General features: G+C 33.5%; 1 protein-coding gene across 24 annotated transcripts in view; it reads right to left on the minus strand.

The window, feature by feature from the left end:
* Positions 1-7,998: 7,998 nt before the first annotated feature.
* The window catches only part of LOC105224901 (uncharacterized), a 33,800-nt gene continuing 17,858 nt past the window's right edge, over positions 7,999-23,940 (minus strand). For 6 of the 24 annotated variants that reach the window (XM_049457101.1, XM_049457104.1, XM_049457103.1 and 3 more), the window contains exons 4-11: positions 15,837-16,010; positions 15,413-15,770; positions 13,629-13,721; positions 13,195-13,272; positions 11,054-11,146; positions 10,623-10,852; positions 10,449-10,542; positions 7,999-8,932 (exon numbers count right to left, since the gene is read on the minus strand). In XM_049457101.1, coding sequence (XP_049313058.1) covers positions 8,819-8,932; positions 10,449-10,542; positions 10,623-10,852; positions 11,054-11,146; positions 13,195-13,272; positions 13,629-13,721; positions 15,413-15,770; positions 15,837-16,010 — 1,234 coding nt within the window. In that variant the 3' untranslated portion in view covers positions 7,999-8,818. The remainder of the gene's footprint in view (positions 8,933-10,448; positions 10,543-10,622; positions 10,853-11,053; positions 11,147-13,194; positions 13,273-13,628; positions 13,722-15,412; positions 15,771-15,836; positions 16,011-23,940) is intronic. The other 18 variants (XM_049457123.1, XM_049457122.1, XM_049457121.1 and 15 more) reach the window with 15 other exon arrangements.

A 23,940-nucleotide genomic window follows, 5' to 3' on the forward strand; every position in this document is an offset into this window, starting at 1 on the left:
TACTCACGTTATACATTTATTGTATGTATGTGTGTAATTCATGCATTCATGCTTCATACTCATATATATACTTATATACATACATACATACATACATACACACATATTCACATATTAATGCGCGCTGTAAACATTGTTAAGTATTAATCAGATCATTTTAATTAACTGTTTTCAATTGTTGTTGTTATTGTACGCCTGAGACTTTAATCACTGTTTCGTTTGTGTGCTAAACACATACATACTTTACACATAATACATATTTATATATATATATAAGTACACATATCTAATGTTATACATTACTAATTGCTATATACATATTTACAACAACAAAAACTAAGCAAATGTGTATGTATGCTGAATATTAGCCAAAAGGGCTAAAGCGAAGCAAAAATTTGTGGAGTGAAGATGAATCCCCGACCTCGTTGTCAATTACATCTAGTCTAACGGTATATATAACTTACAGTGTATGCGCTTACACATGAGCAAATGCAAGTATATACATGCGAATAAATATATCACATATTTATATATATATATGCATGCATTTACCTGCATTTGCCTGTGTGAGTGTTGTAAGTGAAATAAGCCGTAGCAAAGTAGCAAATTATTTAATTAAATTAAATTATTAAAGCTGTTTGTATGTAATTATATTTCATCAATGTAAAAGTGTGTGTATTTTGAAATTATTAAATATATATATGTACAAAAATACATACACTTATATATATACATAAATATATTTGGAAAAAATGGACATATTCAAACAAATATGCCGAAATGACACACTGTGCATTGCTAGAAGTTAAAGCAAAGTTGAGATAACTTATTGAAAACGCTTGGGACTGTTAATAAAATAAATAAAACTTATATACATACATCAATATAAATATGTATGGAAAATGTTAATTATAATATTTAAATGAAGCAAATTAAATGTGTATTTATTTAGAGCACCATAACCACCAGCACGCACCAGAAATGCAGCATCATCGCCCACCACCAGCAACACACAAAAAACCCCCGCCTGCAGTTAGGGAGCTGGAGCTTGGAGCTATCTGGCGCTAGTGCAGCTCCAGCTGAAAATGCAACTACAAAATATATAAATTAATAGAGAAATACATACACATATGATACGTATACATATTTATTTTTGTTGAGCAAATATTAGAGTTTCCTTCGTAAAACATATTTCGTCCATTAAACCAAAAAAAAAATAAATAAAAAAATAAGCAAAAAAAATAAAAAGTAATAATATTATTTTTTATTAAAAAAATAAGCAAAAATTTAATTGTAAAAATATTATTTTTTTTTAATATATACATAATTATTAAATATATTATTTTTTTATTAAAAAAATATGGATAAAATATTACTATTTTTATTATTAGTAAAAATATTATTATAGTTTTTAATAATTTGAAATTATTATCTTATATTTCCTTATAAGGGAACAAAAAAATTAATTAAATAAAATTAAAGTAAAAAATTTATATTTTAAAAATATATTTTGCGGTATTTTTTTTTAATATTTATTTATTTATTATTATATTTATTTAAAATTATTATTTTATATCTTTACATATAGAGTAAGTTTTTAGGAAAAAACTATTATCAAATAAAATTTTTTGAAAATAGGTAAATAAAAAAATGTGACTAATTTTTTATTTTTGTTTAATTAATATTTTATATTTGGTATTTAATAATTTATTTTCTTTTATTTTTATGTATTTATTTTTTATCTTTATTCAAAATTATTACTTTACGTTTATTGTAAATAGTAATTTTTAAAGCACAAAATTTATAAAAAAAATGCAATTTTGCCGACAATTAATTTTAAAAAACAAATACCAATTAAACGGTAACGCTAATTTTTTTAATTCTATAATCGAAAGATTATCTTTTTTCTAATGATATAGTAGTTATTTATTATTTTTTTGCTTAGATTTTATTTTATTTTTTTTTTGTGTTAGTAAGTTAACGTATATATAAATATATAAAATAATAATTATATTTTTTGCTTTCATTGTCAATAAAAAAATATATTTTTTAATAAATTATATTAATTATTAATTATTTATTGAATAATATGAACTCAATTTTAAATTTAATTAAATATTCACAAATAAATTAAAAGTAAGAAAAAAAAGTTCTAAAATAAAAAGTTAAATAAATACTCATACACTCATACCTACATACAAATATATCACGCATAAAAAACGTTAAGTACCTAAGCAAATAATTAAAGTTACCTGCGCTTGTTATAAATAATAAAATTTTGTTTTCAAAATAGTACAAAGCAACTTTTCTAGTTTCACATTCTTTATTTTGAAAAGACCTTAATGTTGGGAGAATTAAAATATGTAAACTTTGAATTAAATTTACGCCGCTTTAAATAAAAAAAAATGAGGTTATGTAAAAAAAAATTTTGATGAAAAATATTGAAGTAAATATTTATTTAAAAAAATTGTTTTTTAATTAATTAATTATTTTATTTAATAAATTATATTAATTTTTGTTTGAAATAGCTGTATTTTAAATTAAAAAAAAATCAGGTTATTTATGTTAAAGACTTTTTTTGGAAAAAATGTTTTCAAATTTTCTTATATAAAATATTTTTTTAACAAATTTAGAAAAATTTAATAATGTATTGTTTTAAGAAAATTGAGGTTATGTAATTATTTTTATGAACTTATTTAACTTAAATTAAATTATTTTTGCCAAATAATTGTGTGGGCGCAAATACGCCAATAAAGAAGAAGAAAACGAATTGCTTAGAGTTTTCAAATTATTTTGTTATAAACATATTATAGTTATATTAAAAATTAAGTTTTTCTCAAAGTTGATATATATTCGAGGTTAAGTAAGTCAATTTTAGTTTTTAATGTATAACAAAACGATTTTTTTTCATAACAAAAAAAAAATAAAATAAGTTTTAATAAAAATATTTTTGTTGAAGTAAATTACTGAATAAAATATAGGTGCGGTTTTAACTCTTTAGGCAAGCATTTATTTCATTTATTATTTTTTGCTTTTTATTTTAATGTAATTTTATATTAATTAATTGTAATTTATTTTTTTTTTGTTTTAGTAATTTTGTTTTATTTTACTCTTTTTCATTTTAATTTATTCTTTTTTATTAAATTAAGTTTTTTTAATGTATTATATTTTTTATTTACATTTTTTTTTTATTTTACTCTTTTTCATTTTAATTTATTCTTTTTTATTAAATTATTATTTTTTGTTTAATTTATTATATTTTTTGTTTTATATTTTTTTATTTCAATATATGTAAAAGCAGATAAGCGGCCAGCTTAAATTTCTTTATTAGTAAAAACTGAAAAATACTCAAATAAGTCAATTAAATTAAGCAAATATTTAAATAATTACTTTCGCAAAATGTTTTGCTTACAAAAATATTATTACTGCTAAATTCATAGATATATTATATTTATGTATTGTTTTTCGTTTTAGTTTTATTATAATAAACCGTAAAAAAACAAAATAAAATTAGCGATAAAATATACACACTTACATACATAAGCGCACATATAAATACATGAAAGCGGGGAAGAAGTGCAATATTAAAATAATAAAAATAATAAATAACTTAAAATAATAATTGAAAAATATAAATAAAAAGAAACTTAAACAACTTTCTTTAATTAAAAAATTTTTAATTATTACAGTTTTTTTATTATAAAATATTAAAAAAATTAATGTATTTTTTTATTAGTTAATTTTATTATTTTAAAATCTCACACCCTTAACACAATATATTTTCTAACAGAATTTATTTAATTTTTTTCCTACATTACTTAGAATATCCACACTTAATACCAAATTGAACTCTATGAACGTACATGAAATACCCTTTAAAAATTGCACTCATTAAATTGAAATTAAATTGTTAAATATTATAACTACTGATATACATACACTTACATAAATATATATAAAATATAAGCATCATAAATCGGTCATATGTAAGTGTGACCAAAGCGCAAAAGAAATGAAAATAATACACATATTTATCGTATCGACCAGACCAAATTAGATTGCATTTTATTGTTTATGTACTTATTGTATTTGAAAGTCTAAATATTAGAAATAATAAAAATCTATAAACAAAACCAAAGATTCTAATACTTAGTTGTCTCTAAAGTGAATATGTATAAGGGCATATGTAAAATATCAACGCCATCTACTTACTTACATACATAGAGTACTGTGGATGCATGTGTTTATGCGTGTTCATCATGATAAATCCCATTGAACAAAAAAAAAAAATTAATTATAATAAAATATACATAAACGATTAAACAAAAACTAAAAAATCTGACTTCTTTTTCTTCTAACATAGCGTTTAGATGAGTTTTTGCTTAATATTGCATTACTCTAAAGACGTTTGTTCAACAATTTTTTGGGATGAAACGTATGCCGATGGTAAGCCCAAGAAAAACGAAGTATATATACATATGTATATGTAGATATATTTTTCTCTTTGAAATTGAGTTGCCTCTTTCCTTAGACGGGGGCAATCCGAAATACCAAGTGCAGCCAGGTCCTTCTCCACCTAATCTCTCCAGCGGACTGGAGGTCTTCCTCTTCCTCTGCTACCACCGGCCTGTACTGAATCGAAAACCTTCAAAAATGGAGTGTTCTCTTCCATTCGTACAACATGACCTTGCCAGTGCAGCTGCTGTCTCTTGAATCGCTGAACTATGGCAATGTCGCCGTATATCTCGCACAGCTCATCGTTTCATCGACTGCGGTACTCGCTGCTGACAATGCGCAAAGGATCATAAACCTTTATCTCGAATACTCTTAAGGTCGACTCAATAAATGATATCATTGTCCACAACCAAACCCATACGCTTCGCTTCCTTATCCAACCTGGGGAGAGCAGAATTATCGGTGTGGTAATTGATGCCAATGATATCAATATCACCGGCGTACGGCAGCAACTGTACATTCTGCTATAAGAGTGTACCTTCTCTGTTCCACTCTGCAGCTCGTATTATTCTCTCCAGCAATAAATTGAAGAAGTCAGATGATAGGGAGTCTCTTTGCCTGAAACCTCGCCTGGTATCGAACGACTCGGTGTTTTGCGATAATACCAAGTTAAGACATTTCTTTTCGTGCTGTCTAAGGCAACGATGAAGATGTGGTGTGTCGATCTTCATTTGACGGGTACTCTCCAAGATTTAATGTATGGTGAAAATCAGGGTGAAAGTTGATTTTTCAGGTCTAAAGTCACACTGATAAGATCCAATTTATGTGGTTTTGTTGACGGTGGGCTTCAGTCTTTCACATACATACTTCCTTTTCCGATCGTTCAGTTTGTATGGCAGCTATATGTTATAGTCGTCCGATATCGGCACTTCCGACAAATGAGCAGCTTCTTGAAGAGAAAATGACGTTTGCAAAATTTCAAAACGATATCTTAAAAACTGAGGGACTAGTTCGTATACATACAGACTGACGGACATGGCTAAATCGACTCAGCTCAACATACTGATCATTTATATATGTATATACTTTATAGGGTCTCCGACGCTTCCTTCTGGGTGTTACAAAATTCGTGACAAACTTAATATACCCTGTTCAAGGTATAAAAATTATCATTTATAATGTTAACGAATTATATCAACATTGCAACCATTGTATAATTTCCACATGCTATAATTTCTTGTTTGCTATAATATTCAGTCAATAATCAAAGCTTTCTGTGTGAATAAATATGGAAAACAAGGTGATACAAATGAAATAAAATATGTGAAACAAACAAATCTTGCTAATTTAACATGAAATTACAGCAATAAAGATGCGGATGAACTATCCATAATTTTGAATGTAAATCTAGTAGTTTACTGGATATAAGTCCTATATAGTCATGAAAATTAATGAACTCCGGAAAAATGATTGAAGCGGAATTTTTGCAAGAAGCGAATCGTATGTTTTTCATAAAGGCAAACCATCCAACAAGTTTGCAAAAAGGTCTAGAGATTGGGGCGATTCTTAAAAACTAAAATGAGCGAACTGTTTGCATCAAATTTTCTGTGATGACTAAAGCCCCTTTAGGCTTTTCCGATTACAGTACTCGTAGCCAATAGAATAATAAAACTTCTTAAATAAAATAACAATATTCACGTTGAATATTGAAGCAATTAAAACAGAGGAAGATGCATCCAATATGGAATTAAAGGACTAAATCGGTCAAAGCACTAAAAAGGACTCATTTCAATATATCTAGGAGTAAGGAATTTTGTACTTGCAGTATTTATTAAGCATCTATCTGAGCATTTACTCAAATAATTTGATTTGGACATTTTGAACAAAATGGGGGTACTGGATCATTCTTCGGAATCACGTTTTTGGGAAATCTGCGTCTACAGACTATGTTGAAGTAGGGCGTGCTCGTAAATTACATACGTTTTTAGTTTTACATAAAATTTTCACTGAAGGCGGTGAACGCAGTGGACATCCAAAGCGACGATTACCGACGAGAACATCAAAAAGTTCACAAAATAGTTTTGGATGAGCCTAAAATAAAGTTGTTCGAGATAGCAGGCACTCTGAAGATATCAACTGAACATTTGCATCATATCATTGACGAATAATTGGGTATGAGAAAGCTCTGTGAAAAGGGGAAATCACGAGCTCACTTTTAACTCAAAACAGCGACAGTTGATAATTCGGAGCGGTATTTGGAGATGTTCAAGCGTAATAAACTCGAGTTTTGTGTCGGCTCCATCATTTCTTTCCAAAACTGACTGTCGATTGGAGTCATCTGAGTGGACTGCACACGATGAACTCGCTCAAAGCGGGGAAAAGGCAACAGTAGTCTGGCAGGGTTATGGCGTCTGTATTTTGAAATTTTTACTGACTATATACCTTGAAAATGAAAGAAAATTAACAACGACTATCATATAGCGTTATATTTGAAGGACGAAATCGCCGAATAACGGCCGCATTTGAAGAAAGGGAAAATGGTGTTTCACCAAGACAATGCAACAGGTAACAAAGCAGTGAAAACCGTGGAAATATTTATCGAATGAAGAGGTAATCGCCAAAACTAAGGCCTATTTTGAAGCAAAGGACATAACATACTATACAAATGTTGTTGTTGTTGCGGCAAAATTCTGAGTTGACAATCCTGGGACGGATAAAAAATCCGGGTTCGTTCCGCTTATGTAGACTCGACTGTCGTGGGTACGGAAAAGTTGGAGGATCACTATAATAGTTGTATCACTCTTGATAATGAATAAAAAAACGAATTTTGAAAAAAAAATTTACTTTACTATGGTAGGCTGTGGACTTTTCAATTGACCTGTTACATTTGAATAAAACACTTTTTATGTTAATAATTTTTTTTATTACTTGTTTACGTTTTCACATCTCTTCGGAAGCCGTTAGTTTACAAAAAATATTCTCAGTTATATATCTAAACATAAAAAGGACGTTAGCAAGAGGTCATAAGCGTTACATTAAAGTAAATACTTCTTTAAAATTAAATTTTTTTGTTAAAATTTAGTAATGTCTTTTGTGAAAAAAACGAAACGAAATGTGACCAAAGACTTCTTCATGACATAGCATAACAATGAGGTTTCGTAAAGCTCAAAGAAAGTCGGGATTATACTTTTCTTAATATTTGTGATGTGTGCGTGTTCAATAACAATTTGTTTAAGTACAATAAAATACAGCAAAGCGTTTACGCATATGTCTTTTGTTTACTAAGCACTTTTAAGCAACGTATAATAAATTAATGCAACTCATGCACATACATATGTATATATATTTAATATTTCATATATTAACTATTTTATTTATTTTCTTTTTACTTTCTTTTCGCCTCGAAAAATGCTTCTTCTTGATTATATATATGTAAATATTTTTGCTTAAATTGTATAATATCAAAATACACACAATTTCTGTTTTTTTATTAAATTTTTAGCAAACGCCATTTTATACATATTTACCATTACACATGCGTTAACATACATACAGGCATATGTAACTATATAATTTTTTGCATTTTTGTTATTTTTATTTATTTTTTGTTGGTTTTCAATAGTTCGTTGAATTCCATTGGCAATTTTTCTATTATTTTAATTTAAAATAAAATTTAAATTTATATAAAAGTTATTTATTTGTATGCTATTTAAGTTTATTTGTATATGTGTCTGTGTGTTTATGTGGCAAGTCTGTTTCAACTGCAATTTTTTTTCTATTTTCTTCCATTTTCATTCTCACTTGCTGCAGTTTTCATGCTATAACCTTATTTGGTTTGCATTTTACCGTTATTGTACATAAATTTCGGCAGCGAATTTCTTAGCGCTTTCGCTCAACAATTCCACCAACTTCATCATTGCACCTTCACTTTTCAAAAAAGTCAGCTATTTTAACTATAAATACTAATTTTGTTAGCAATCAGCAAATTTCTTTAATTACATTGCATTTATGTACGAGTTAAATACCGTTAAACAAAAATAAATTGTCGAACCAAAAATTCTAGTAAAATTACTTAATTTTAGTTAATCGCAAGAAAGTAGTTAAATTAGTTTAATATTCGTGGCCAATTTGTGGTGTCATGCCCACCATCAGGTCGTGAGTATTTACAGTCCATCGCCCTTGTCTCGTTCATCGCTTTTCCGTCGCCTACTTGTTGGTCCATACCATACAGTTCTTTCGTTTTTATTTTTCATTTTTGCTTTGTTGTTGTTTTTGTTTCGAAGTTCCACTGGCAAGTGTTTAGTGGGGCGCTTCATTGTGGCCGCCGCAATCCTCAGTAGGATGGCATGCGGCGCGTTCATCATCAATCGGCGGAGAGCTCATCGATGCGACAACGCACTGCATGCTCCACCACCTCCAGGCTCGGGTAGTCCAGCTCCTTGACGAGACACAGCGTTGCTGATAACAGATTAGAACTCTGAAAGTATGAAAAGATGGGAGATTTTTAGTCTTTCTGAAAGTATCTATAGACATGTCTTGAGATAGCACCAGACCGCAGCATTTTCTTAAGATACCTAAAACATTAGAAATGATATAACTATATAGATCACATAAACTAATGTCTGATTTATAAAGAAGCGTCATGATGGTAAATTTTTTATATTAGATTTACTCACTTTCTAGGAGTTCGGCCTCAAAACTAGGGAGTTTTTTTATCCTATAGCAAATATTCGATGATTTAGCATTCACAGGAAACAGTTTATTACTATATATAAATACCCGACAAATATTTATCAGCTAACGGGTTTTTCAATAGGGACGCTACAAAAGTGGACCGATAGGGACACAGTGAGACAAAGAAGTGACCGTAGTGTCGAAAATGTTGCTGTCGCTAGTGCATCAATTGAGGAAAACCCAAATTAGTCTCTCACATGTCGTTCTCAAGCGTTGGGCATCACTGCCCAATTCAAATTGACGCAATAACTGAAGCCTCTTGACCACCAGAATCGTTGTGTGTTCCTGAATTGGCTGAGCAACAAATTGAAAATTATCCGGATTTTCATCGAAAAATCATCTTCAGTGATTAGGCTCATTTCTGGCTGAATGGCTATGGGAATCGCTACCGCTCAATGACAACCGAATATTTTTGGCCCGAATTGGATAATATGGACTTGAACAATGTGTGGTTCCAACAGGACGGCAGCACGAGCCACTTATTGAAAACCGAGTTTGGTGAACGTATTATCTCACAAAATGACCAGTCAATTGGCAGCCTCTGTCGTGCGGTTTGATGCCGTTAGACTATTTCCTATGGAGTTACGTTAAGTGTATGATCTATGGCATAGATTCTATGCCAACAAGCCAGTGACGATTGATGAACTTCGTACGAATATCGACCGAGAAATTGCGACAGTATCGGCCGATTTATGCTTGAAAACTGTCGAAAATTGGGTTCAGCATCGGAACTTTTTCAAGCAAGCTCATGGTGGCCAAGCAAAAGAAATCGAGTTCCACACATAATGTCATTGAATGTACTTTCACAGGAATAGAGAATTTCATTGATATCCCAATCCGTTTTTGTTTTAATTATAAAAAAAACTTTTGTAGCGCTCTTATTGAAAAGCCAGGTATTTTCATTTTCGCAACAGGCACGAGTTAATTTTTCAGTTTAGTTTTTAGCATAGAACACCTTGATAGTAAAGTCAAATTAGCCACTCGCTCCCACTGTTTTATGTTATGGATGGAAATAAAACACTATTTTGAAAACACTGGAAAGAAATTTCCAATACTTAGAAGTAATTTGAACCAATGGTACTACAAAAATGTTTTCGGAAAGTTGGATAATTGTATGATATAATCGGACCTTGATGGTAACTATGTTGCACTAAGATCTTATTGCTTTAAGAAAAATATTATTTTCAATAAAGAGTGCTTTGTTTAGACACATCTCACACATTAAAGTACCCAATTGCGTTCTCCACATTCACACTTACCCGATTTATGGGACGTCGGTGATAGCCCGAATAATGATTAAGTACAGCTGTTGAGACGGTGCTGGCAGAGTCGCTGTAGCGTCCATCGGGCCGCCTATTTCGAAAACAATTAATAACAATATATACACAACACAACAAACAACAAAAACAAAATTCCATGACTTAGCGCATTACCTGGGTCGCGGCCGTTCTGCGTCCTCCCAATCGCCACCATTTTCGCGCGCGCTACCATTTCGATACGCATAACGGTCGCTGACGTCACCACGACGCGGACCACCCACATGATGCAGCGCAGCTGTGCTGCCGAATTGATTGTGCTGCTGATGCTCCTCCCACTCGGTCAGATCGGTTTGGCTGTGACGATAATGGGCAGGATAGGACGGACGGTCAGACTGATAGTATTCCTGCCAAGTAAAGAAGGCAGAATCAAATAGCAACGCATTTGAGCAAGCGACAATATAGGAATACAAGCCAATAACAATAACAAACAATGAAAATAAAAAGAGTTAATATACAAATACCAACAACAAATTTATCATTTAAAGCTTAAAAGAACAACGAAACCCAGTGAGGTATTGCCTTAACCTCAAATTACTTGCACTTACCTTCATCGATTGTGTGGATATGCTAGGCGGTATGGGCGCGCGTTCCCGATACCCCACATGCGGACTATCCTGGTCCGAGCCTGGGGAGCGCTGCTGTTACCAAAATTCAAGTCAATGTGTTAGTTTAGTTTTCGTAAGGCCACGTGGTTAGACGGGTGAGGAAACATTTGTGTGTTTTGGTTTGTGTAACGATTATGTAACGGTGGTTTTAGTGCAAAATTTACATAACAAACAAGTTACGGTTAGTTGGAGTTAGAGTTAACGGTAAAAATATATATATATACATACATATATTGCAATGTGCCAAACAAATATACACAAACTGAGATCCTTTGACTACGAGCACAATGACCGCATCGCTTCGAGACTCCTAATGCGGAGTTATGAGTTCATTTCCGCTTCGCTAAGCGGACATACAAACATAATTATTCTCCGCCCAACCCACCTTTCGACGACCATGGAAATGTGTTAATTCGGCACAAATTTCACCATTTCCTTGAACACACCCAACCCAACCTTGTTCTGGTGCCACACACTCGTACAGCGAATTTGCATAAGGTAATGTCACCGAAATCGCCGGTTTCTGTATTGAAGATTTGTGTGGAAATGTGTGTATGCAGTTATATAAGCATTTGAAATATTATATTTTTGGGTAGACGGGACGTTGTTGATATTTTGTCTGTGCGAACCCAAAATTCGCGTGACTTGTTTATTCAGCTTAGTCGGCAGTCCTACATACCGATGTTGGCGTCAAAACTGAGTTGGTTGAATATGTGTCATATCAATATCAATAGAGGAATTGGGTTCGAAAAATTGAACCGAAAACTTTAAGCTCTTAATAAAGTTGTTTTGGTCTGCCTTCCGCCTTATCACTAAAAGTTATCTAGAATTACTTACAATCACCATTGTAAAAGTGAAAGCAAATTACAAAAAAACAGATTCGAAGCCCAAACTAAGGGTTCTATTTCATAGCTATGTCGGTTTAGCTCCAGATATTTGGAAATAGTCACCAAGTAGGCCGATCTCAACAATTTTATCGGAGATTGTAGTGTTGTATTGAATAAATACTTAGCAAGCAGTTCAACCTAAAAGTATCTTACCATTGATTTAGAGGAAAGGACTCCCTGGCGAAGACAGGCTGTGAGCTTTCAAGAATGCTTCAAAAAGCTCGCGGAGAGCGTGGGTGGAGAAGTATACTGCCGGGAACTTTTCATCAGCTCCTGTTTTAGGCTTCTTGACTGCTGTCTCCTTCATAGTGATGACTATTCACTCCAATAGCAAGGTACCGATATTAGCCTTCAGTTCCTGTGACCTCGAGACTAGTGAAGGAGTGTCTATAATCCTTATCTCTAGCATCAAATAATTTTATGATTGCACTGTTTTGGGTGCCACAGTGATATTACAGGAAACTGTAAGCTGACTGGGACAGGTACTTTAGTCTCAATAACTGCGATATGGGAAGAGGCAGTAGCTCCGCTGGCTTCTCGTGGTTTATACAATCGGGATTTATGCAGTAAAATTTGACATTTTACCAGATGCCGCCTGAATCTTTCAAGTAAAATTAGAATCGTGTCATACCACCTCCTCGACTATCCTACTTTAGATCTCAAAATATAACTAAAAATCTCTACGCAGATTTGTGATAAGTTCAGGTCGTTTTCCCAATTCTAATACCCATATACTGGATTCTTTTTTCGACTGGCTTCACAAAAGACGGAACATTACAGTCTAAGTGCAATCCTTATATATCCTAACCCACCCTTCTCCTCGATTTGGGCCAAACGAGATAGTCACTCACTTATTATGGCTAATGTAGGTTTCTCTTGCTTCATGTATATCATGACTTTAAATTCTTAATATAATTAGTGATTTTCAACATCCTGACTAACCTTCCACCAGAAACTGGGATTCGGTCAATATTAGGGGTCTACCTTTATCTATATACTTGAAAATTTGTGATACCAAAAATACCATCATGCAAAATATATATTTTGAAATCCTAAACTAATTCCAGATACGTTATTTGGGGCAGCATTCTACCCAACGACATATCTCTTATTACTCGCAGTCAAAAGATCTCCGTCTTTTAGTAAACTTCTGCAAAAAACAACAATAATTTTCAGCAATCGTAAAATTCTTACATCATATTGATGATAAGACAACCGATTCACGTTCGTGTATGAATTATATTTCGGTGAGGGTGTATGCGCAACTGGCTCCTGTGCGTTGGTGGTAGTGGTGTCAGTAGATAAAAAGGATATAAATTGCAAAATGAAAAATAATTAGTTTGTTATCATATTAAGTTTGTGTTGTTAATGAAATTTTTGTAGATGACATTAATGAATTGATGAAATTGCTTAATAAGAGCAACAGCTTTAAGACTATATATTTTGAAAAAAAAATTGCTCACAAATTACTACGGATTACTGAACTAAAAGAAAAACTACTAAATGCCATAAAATACTTTAAAAAATACTTTTAAGCATAAAAGATTTAAGCAATCAAACAAAAATCGCGCTAAATTCTATAAACAAAAGCAGCTACATTAAAATATTGCCGTTAGTTTGCGAAATACCTGTGCGGGTGAGGCCGGTTTTGAGACCTCGTTGCTTTTGCTTGGCTCGCTGGCGCTTTCCTCAGTATTTGCCGGACTATTTTGTGTCGAGGGCTTTTGAGCGCGTTTACAAATTATTAGTAATTATTTATTTGTTAATTTTTTTTAAATTAATTTTTAGCATTTAAGTTTGGTTTCGAAACAATATTTCAGTTTTTCGGAAAGATCAGTCCATTTGGTTAGCATAAATAAGAATTATTATTAATTATTAGTGGGATTAAATGGCGTTTTACTGGATTTTAATATTTTAAATTACTGCTATTATAAACAAATACTGCTATTTTTAAAGGAACTTAGCAGCCAATTGTACAAATTGTTATTTTCTATAACAAAATCTTAACGAGTATTTGAAATCATTTACATATAGGTGCATACTATATATGGTGATGTTCATATAATTAGAATTGGAACTTTTAAGCGGTATTTTTTTTTCTTTTCTTCAATTCTAGTAAAATAAATAGAAATATTATATATTGCGAACACTTTAAAAATATACTACCTTGATTTCTAAATAATCTATATGATATTCACAATATCATTGGGAAAATATTGGGATTACACCGAACATAAGGATTTCCATACTTTCGGTAGGATTTATACCATATATAGAGTATTTTATAAGGTATTTTATTGAAAGAGAGAGAGCAGTTTCCTGGTAATACTTCCCAACTTCGGGTCGAATTTATAACGTGTATGTGGAATATACATAATTGTACCAATTATAAGAATTTTGAAACTTTTGGTTGACTTTTTTCATATGTATCTATATGTCGACCAATCTATAAGACATCTTAATGAAATCAGAGAGAAGCTTTACCTAGCAATAATTTGTAGAGCTTACGGTCGATTTATACATACATATTTATATTTTCGGTTGACTTTAAATATGGTCAATCTATAATAAGATATCTTAGTAAAAGACAGATAGCATATTTTCGAGTAATATAATAATAAATATACCTAATTTAAAAAATCTTACCGTAAATTATCAATATAAAATATATATAAATATTCGATACGTGAAAAAAATCAATTCAATTTTGAAAAAAGTTGGTGAAAAAATTTTTTGGATTCTGAAATTTTTTTGGATTTTGAAAATATTTTTATCAGAAAGCTGGAAAAGCCGTACTTCTTCCATGATGATCAAGACCGACACGTTACTGTGAATGAATCGCTTTTGGATGAAGTTTATATTTCGGAAAGACTTAAGCTTCGTATAAGGAAAAGAAAATACCGAACTATTTTTTGTTGATAATTGCGTGAAAAGCAAGATGTTATCAAACTTCTACGAGTCACGAGCTCATTAGTGATCCCTTTTTTCAATTTACGTTTGCAGAACAAGTTTCAACCAATATAGGGTAATTTTTTCATGGAAATCTAGCGATAAATGTAATTCTACCGCTTAATTTTATAAGTGCTTCTATTTATTTGAACATCACTGTATTGGCTATATACTATTATGTTTAAGTATTATTTCACTAAAATCATGAATTACGATTTTTAAAAATTCTAGATTTTTCAGTTCCAAAAAATTTAAAATTTTTTAAGTGAATGCCAGTGTTACCAGACTACACTAATTTGTAATATCTAGTATTTAAGTACAAGTACATAGACTAATGTGACTGAGAAGAATGCAACAAGTGTCAATATGAATTAGTGTAATGTAATGTTGACTATAGTGCTGCTACAAGTATTATTGCCTCTTTAGGGGGCATCAACCGTAGCTTGCACCAGCATAAAATTACCTCTTTCATTGGACTGGAACTGCGTCGTTGTTGTTGTTGATACTGTTGCGGTGACGGATGGTGTTGATATTGCGACGCTTGTTGTTGTTGTGGCTGCTGCTGTTGCTGTTGTTGTCGTTGTGGCGGGTAGTGATTTTGTTGCGCTTGTTGTTGCTGTGGAGGCGATGGTTGTTCGTAACGTGACGGTGGTTGTTGTTGCGCATAGCTATCCTCATAGACGTCTTCCTCTTCGCGCGTACCACCGCTGCCACTGCCGCTACCACCAGCGCGCAACGCCTCATCGAGCTCCTCTTGCGTCACCTCCACATTATCCAACTTCTTGAGATTCGGCAAGGCGCGCAGCACTGTTTGGCGGTAACTGAAAGGCAGCGAGAAAGCGGATTCCGTAAGATTTGTCAATTAGAAGGCTCCCTCCAAAACTTACCTGGGTCCAACTCGATCACAGCATGGATTCTCCTCCAACCACAAATACTTGAGTACTGGCAAGTTTTGCAAATAAGCAATTTCATTAATATCCTGTATATTGTTTTTACGCAAATATAATTCCTGAAGTTTTAGGCAGTCTTCGAATGGTTGCAATGTGGTTATTTTGTTGACACTGCAAGAAGAGAGTTGGGAAATAGCGATCAGTACAGAAGTACGAAACAAGAAGTACACAACAATATTTAGTAAGGGTAAGCCCTCTGCAATGAATATATGTATGTACTCTAGATTTAACCATATCTATAGACCTCTCATGGAAGATCAAAAAGTTGTACGTAGGTTCCGAAGCTTTGATAAACTTATTGAAAAGCCAACACAAACAAAACAAGAACAAGAAAAAATATTGTTTTGGCTGCACCGATATTATAATATTCCTCACAGGTACATTTTTATAGCATAAAAGTTGGCTTGGCAAATAAAAAAGTTTTCCGTACAAAGACTTGACTGGGATTGGTCAGTATGTAAGGCAGCTATTTGCTATAGATATTTACATAGCCGTCAAATGAGTAGCTTCTTGAGAAAAATAACGATATCTTAAAAACTGAAAGACTAGTTCAGGACTAAATCGACACAGCTCGCTGAAAATTTCTTAAAACTTCACATGGTCTCCGCTGTTCTTTCACATCTTCCGTTCAAATCACTGCATAATCGACAGCGAGACTTTCTCTCATCAATGGAAATCATGATTTCTTCAGTGATATGCTTTGAAGTTTGAAAGGTCTAATTCAGCTGTAACTTCATTAGTAGACGAACTTTTCGAGTCAGCTCGATCCATCAAAAGTTTTGGAATCATTTCTCCTGACACTGGCAGTTGGAACGGACCCGCTTCAACAGATTCTCGGATAAAAAAAGATGATGAGACTCATTAAGATTTCTTTTTATTATATTTTTCAACACCAATAACAAATTACAGTCTTTTGACACAATAAAGGTTCCCCAGCGGCAATTAGTAGGTTATCAAGCCGCTTTACAGAGCTCAATTAATTTAACAACGCTGAAAACAGTTTCTTACAAATAAAACAAAGAAAGAGTCATTTTACACGTACAGTTATAATTTCTTTGTTCTTTTGTTTCGTGGAATTATGTTTACTTCTTCTTTTCAAAAGCCACGCTTAGTGGTCAGCTAATGACTCACAATTGTAGTGAAATTCTTCAAATGCTCTTACAATTGTTTCACTTCTTATCAATTTGTTCATGACTATTGCTGTTCTGACATCAGCCAACCACAATTGTAATGCTGATATCATCGCTCATGCCGGTTCCAGATCACATTATCAGCACATGTTTGCCCAATTTAAGCTGACCTCAGGCTTACGCTGAAAAAAACGATGAAATTGGACAACGGAGTAGTAAAAGAAAGCAAATAGAAGAGAGCAAATGAGCTTTAACCTGTAAGCTGGCGCATAACAAAGCAGCTTCTCTCGCTTTGATGCGAGTAACGAAGCGTCTTTAGCGCTTACGAGCCATTTTGGCGTGCCGTTAGAGCCAACAAGAAATGTACATAAGTAATTATAAACAAAATGCGAGGCTAATGTGCCCACCTGCTACGAAGTCTAAATAATATTATGTACATATTTTACGAGTCATCATTATTTATTTTACGTTTACACACACATATGTACACATAAAAATTTGTTTTCTTTTTGCTGCTGCGTTTTCATCGAATTACAATTTTTTGTTGGAATCGAAGTAGCCTTGTGCTGGAATAATGGGCTAACCAGAAACATATGTCTTTAAGTCGTAAGGTAAGTAAAGTTGTGGAATTTATATGCAGACGTCATAAAACATATTTTTATTTCTTAAACAAAAAATTATGTTACTAAAGATGTCCAAATTCTCGATTTATAATACAAAATACCCCAGAAAAGTGCTTCAAGTGACCTACGTGCACTAAACTATGTAAAAAACTTACAAGGTCCTCGAAAATATATTTTCTAGTTGAAAACTTCAAACTGAGCCTAAATATGCCCACAGAGTTTATATCATAAGCTAAACTCGATAGAAGAGCTTTCAATTTCAAAATACGAATTCAAAACATCTTCATTTTTTCTTGGTAGTATGTGTAAAAAGATCAGAAACGAGGTCCCTGTACGAACGTAATCATTCCAGCAATACTACAGAATGCGCTCTGCGATTTTTCTGCATGCATGCCATGAAGTTCAGCTATGTGCCACATTCGTGGTAGAAGAAACCCAAACTACATACTAAAGAGTTTGGGCCTATAAGCTTAACTTCCTTTCGGCTGAAAACACTAGAGGGAATCTTGGACGCGCACATTAGGACCGTAGCGCCTGCTAGAAGCTTGTCCAAGCGCAGCAAGCATATTTGAAGGGCAGATCAATAGAGACTGCACTCCATACACTTGTATTTAATATCGAAAGGGCTTTTGATTATAAGGAATACAGTCAACAAGCATTCCTGGACATTTCTGAAGCGTTCCACAACGTCTCTACGGAATCTATTCTGAACAGTAGCCAGCCAATAGGTGTTGATCCTGCTATACAAAGCTGGATTAGAAGCCTTTTGACCTCTAGGTGGAGTGATATCTCTGTTTCTATGGACATTAGTGGCGAATAAGCTGCTAAGGAACTTGGAAGGCAAGGCCCCTAAGATAGTGGCATATGTTGACGACATTGCCGTCTTAATAACGGGTAAGTATCTAAATACAGGGTAGGCCATTTAAAGTTGACCTATTGTTTCTAAAAAAAAAAGTAACAAAAGAAAACAATGTTTTTTGTTCATTTCAAAAATAATTTATTTTGGTCCCAAGGGGATTTGTTTGAGCTAATATTTAAAAATTAGATCGCGTAAATGGGCACCTTTAGCTTTGACAGCTAAATGCACTCTTTTTTCGACATTTTCCATGACTTTGGCCAATGTTTCGGATGATATGGCGGCTGTTTCACGTCGAATGGTTGGCTTTCAGTTGAGCTAAGGTCTTTGGCTTATTAGCATATACCTTGGATTTCAAATAACCCCACAAATAAAAGTCTGGTGGCGTCAAATCTGGTGATCTCGGTGGCCAGTCAACATCACCATTTTTTCGATATCAATCGCCCGGGGAAAAAATGGTCGCAATAAATTGATTGTTGGTCGAGCTGTATGGCATGTAGCCCCGTCCTGTTGAAAACCAGAAGTTATCCATGTCATTTTCGCGAATAATGGGTATCACAAAATCCGTTATCATGGCTCGATAACGCTCACCATTGACTGTTGTCGTGGCTCCATCATCGTCTTCGAAAAAATACGGTCCGATGATCATATTCGCGCAAACACCGCACCAAACTGTTACTTTTTGGTCGTAAAGAGGCTGTTCTTCAATTAATTCAGGATTTTCGGTGGCATAAAATCGGCAATTTTGCTTGTTTACGCCTCCATTCAACGAGAAATGTGCCTCGTCTGACATGATGAGTTTTCGCCAAAAGTCAAGTTCGTTTTCAGCCATTTCGATGGCCCATTTGCCAAAATTAAGGCGTCGCGGATAATCAGCTGGGTTTAGTTTTTGTGCTATTTGAATTTTATATGGAAACATCTTCAAATCTTTATCGCCTGAGAGCGGCGATAACTCGATGTCGATGGAGTCTCCTCAATACTGGCTCGTACAGCTTCGATATTTTCATCAGAACGTCTTGTGCGTTGTCTGGATGCATGACTGGCATTACTGAGATTACCGGTGTTCACAAATTTTGCGTATAAAGACTTAATTGTGTTCTTAACTGGAGCACTTTTCACTTTATTTTTTTTGCGAAACGCACGTTGAGTTAACACAATTGAAAAGTTATTTTGAATATAAAGCTGAACAATTTCAGCGCGTTCTTTTGGAGTGTACTGTTCCATGGTATAAATTGTCTTCGAATGACGCTTCTAACGCGGTATGACATTAACCGATTTGTCAGCGCTGTTAAAAGTTACAGCGTTGCCAGATGGGTCAACTTTAAATGGCCTACCCTGTACCATTAGCAGTATTATGGCCAACACTCTGAAACCAGTCCAAAATTGGGCTTCGCAAGCGGGTCTAGGGTTGAACCCGGAGAAAACGATATGAATAAAAGCATCGTAAAGAAAATCCAAACCCGATGGAACGAGCTACCTGGATGCAAAACTGTAAAAGTCATGTGTAAAACAGTAGATCGGAAGACACAAAATTCCTCTTGGCACTCCATAGAAGAGACTACAGGAACATGATGGGAAAACCAACTGGTCTGGAAATCGGAAAAATACTCTAAAATTTCTTTGAGAAGAAGCTTTTGAAAAAAATTTCTAAATTTTTCTGACGATTATTTTAACTCACGCCCACAAAGAAATTTTTAGGGAAAAATCTGATCAAGAAACTCATAACTGAGCACTATCAAGCGTTTTCCTTTTGCCATCGATGACTAATCAACTAGGCTTTAAGAATTTCTGCGCTGAAAATTTATGTACATACGTGTGTTTTTAGGACCTATCTCAAAGTTTGAGTTACATTTTTTGTTTGATATTTTGTTCAATTCAGTATTGGAATTTTGTTCAATTCGCAGAAGGAATTTTCTTAGATGGTATGTAATAAAAAGCTATAAAAAATCCATACAGCCTTAATTAAAAAGAAGTATTAATTTTAGCGATTTGACCTCTTTTTGTAGCAAACTACTACCTCGCCGTTGTGAGTTTCGACTTTGTCGCAATGGGCGAAGTTTACAGTAAGAAATATTTAGAGAATGCTTCATATTTTCAGCTAAACAGTATAAAGTAGTAAGAGCTTCAAGCCAAACAATGCAGAGCATTTTCTACAAGGCTAAGTATGTCCATCTGGGTGATGAGTTACAGCAATAAAATCAACTAAACAGAACAAGCAATTAGTGCAATAAAAATGTCGGCGAAGTGTGCGAAATCCGAAGACGTGATTGCAATGTTTCCCCACTATAAATAGAGCAGCAAAAATGTGCGTCTGTTTTTTTTATTTAGTGGCAAGTGACCTAAGTACAAACCTAAGTAAACGCATCTAAGCTGTATGTATGCACCATATGTGAGTCTAAAATGTTTAATTAGCCGTAAATAGCACAATAAAAGTTCTTTGATTTTAAATTCCTATCTATTTTAGCAGCGCTCGCCTCAACGCTTTTTCATTCAGTTTTCCAATAGGGAATCGAAAACGTTTATCAGCCTATTAAATAATCATTAATTAGTGGAAAAAAAGCATTGGCCAGAGCTGGCATGACTGACGTTCACGTAGAGCGTTAACCGGCAATCAAGAGAATTGGTTAGCAAGTGAGATCGGATCATTCGAATCATTTATTTACTGAACTGCTTAACTGTTTATTGTTATGTACTGTATGAGGCACGAGTGAAAATCAATTTACAAGTATATACATATGTGTGCAATATACAATGTTCTTAAATGCCCCTTGTTGTGTTTTTGGGTTAATATAGGCAATTTTTTCAGTTTGTGGCCGAAGAGACGTATAACCACACTAAAACTTTAACTGACCTTACTTCTACTAATATCGAAAAAAATCCTATAGTCCCTAATTATTGGAGTAAAAGGTGAATCTTTACATTTAAAAAGGAGACCGACATTCAACATGCAAGAAGTAACTGCGGGTAATTCGTCTCTTGGAAGAAATCAAAGATAAACGCAAAAAAACATTTCGGAAACTTGACCAATTAGTCAAATCTACGACAAAGCCGAATATCCATGACTTCGAAGTGATGTTGGTGGGATTAGAAGGGCATGATGTATTAAAAGCCTCTAAAACCAGATAAAACGATTAATTGGGAACGCTATCGACAGGTTAAATCTAGTTGTAGACCACACTAAGTTCATATTAACAAGTATTGTTTTTGGTTCTCTCAAAGCGGCGGAGGACGAACAACTAATAAGGAGCATGCATCAGCTTCTTCGTAGAATATGGTCGGACGAAAGCATACCCGACGATTGAAATTTAAGTGTGCTCTGTCCAAAGCACAAAAAGCCCCACAATTGCGCTAACTACCGTCAACAAACTAATTAGATATTATCAATGTGGCTTTGGGCTTGGAATATCAAAAAATTACCAGATATTCACCATGCGCCAAATATTGGAAAAGACCTTGTGAAAAAAGGATCGACACACACCATCTCTTCGTCAATTTTAAACCTGCTTTTGGCAGCACTAGAGGGAGCTGCCTTTGCTGTAAACTGGCCTTGAGCTATGCCATAAGCTCCGTCAGGATCGGGAAGGACGTCTTCGAGCTGTTCGATACCAAACGAGGTTTTAGAGAAGGCGACTCCTTATCGTGCGACTTACAATTACGAAGTTAAGTCCTCTCTCGACGAACAAAGACCAAACTCTATAAGTTACTCATTATTACCGTCTTGAGGCAACGTTACAGGTTTTCGAGAGAAAGGTTCCCCGCTAGATTTATGGTTCTTTATGCATTGACAATGGCGACTATCACGTCCGCAATTCTATATTACTAAAGCGCGCAGTAAGTTCTGCAGGTCCTTTCATTCTGAGTAAACTTTCCTGTGGCCTAAAAAGCGTTCTGTAGCTTTATTAGGTATTCTACTTATAGATCATAAAAAGATTTTGCGATACATATTTTTTATTATGCCATTGAAGACAATAAACTGAGCGTATTAAATATTGCTTGGATATTTTAAGCAAATACCTTAAGAAGTTACAAAAGGGTTAAGCTTCGAGTTCAACAGGTTTCAGAATATTCGTTTTTGATCCAAAAACGTTACGGAAATGAATTTGAATAATATTAAATTAAGTGTAAAACATAGCACAGGTGGTAAGCCCAAACGGAATTTGTACTAATAATAACTGAAATGTGGCTAAACCTGTTTCGAATTTTGTAAAGAAAAAAAACTGTTAAAGAAAATCTTATAAATCAGCAAGATTTCAGCGAAAATTATGGATATGAAATATATTTTTATTTTCACAAAATAAAGTTCAAAATCTATTAGCAAACCACAGCCTATTAGTGCTGACTAGTTTATGACTTACAAACAGCAATCCAAATGCTTAGACTCTAAACTTTGAAGTCTAATGACATCTGGTCGCTTAGGAAACTTGTTGCGCGCCTACACCGAAACACATACAAACAAAAATGGAGAGATATTTGCCAGCAAAAGCGCCACAACGCTTCAACAATCTTCAATTACGAATGCGTCAAAAGCGTTTTAGCCATATTTGCACATTGCTCGGGCGCTGAGCAACGTTTTCAATCAAATCACTTATTTACACAGCCATACATACACGTATATACTACGTATATTTAAATAGTATTACGTAAATATATGGCACGCTGAGCCATTATTCGCGTTTTCTTCACTCAATTCGGAGCACACTTCGATTTCGATCAATTGCCTTTTGCCATAACTAATTATGCAAGAATATTCGTAAACAAATCAGTTCTTTGTGTATCTGTGTGCGTTGCTATTACCATTAAGTATTTATATATTTATACATATTGACGTGCGTGGGCCTGCGCAACCACATTCTGGGCGCAAAAAACTGAATGATTTGAGTCGATGCATAAAATTTATAAGCGCTGAGAACGCAATGAGCTGTGACATGGGCCTGGCATCGCAGTTATTGTCGATTGTCACCAAATGTACAAATAATATTGTCAGTAAATAATATAGGCAACTTAAATACAGTGGCGGCCAGCTAAAAGTAGCGTAGATTTATTAAGCAGAACAGACTTATGTATAAATTTAGATAAACCGAAAGCAACGAGAAACGAGAAAAAAGTTAAATATAATATCCCTCCATATTAGAACAAATCTATAATACCCTTCACAAATACAAAGGGTTCCTTACAAAAATTTTATTCCGATCTTGCAGATTGTATGGCAGATATATGTATGATATGATAGACAAAGTTCATACCAAATTTTGTGAAAATATTTCCTCAAATTAAAAAAATTTCCATACAAGCACTTGCTTCACCTGCTTATTACGAGCTCGAAATTTTCCAGGAATGTTGCTTATGTTTACAAAAACAAAAGAAGAAAGCTCAATCAGGCTTTTAGCTAACTATTCATCCAATTATCTCAATGGTAATACTGGAGTGGCTGA

This window comes from Bactrocera dorsalis, chromosome 5 (genome assembly GCF_023373825.1).
Source record: "Bactrocera dorsalis isolate Fly_Bdor chromosome 5, ASM2337382v1, whole genome shotgun sequence".
NCBI classification, from domain to species: Eukaryota; Metazoa; Arthropoda; class Insecta; order Diptera; family Tephritidae; genus Bactrocera; species Bactrocera dorsalis.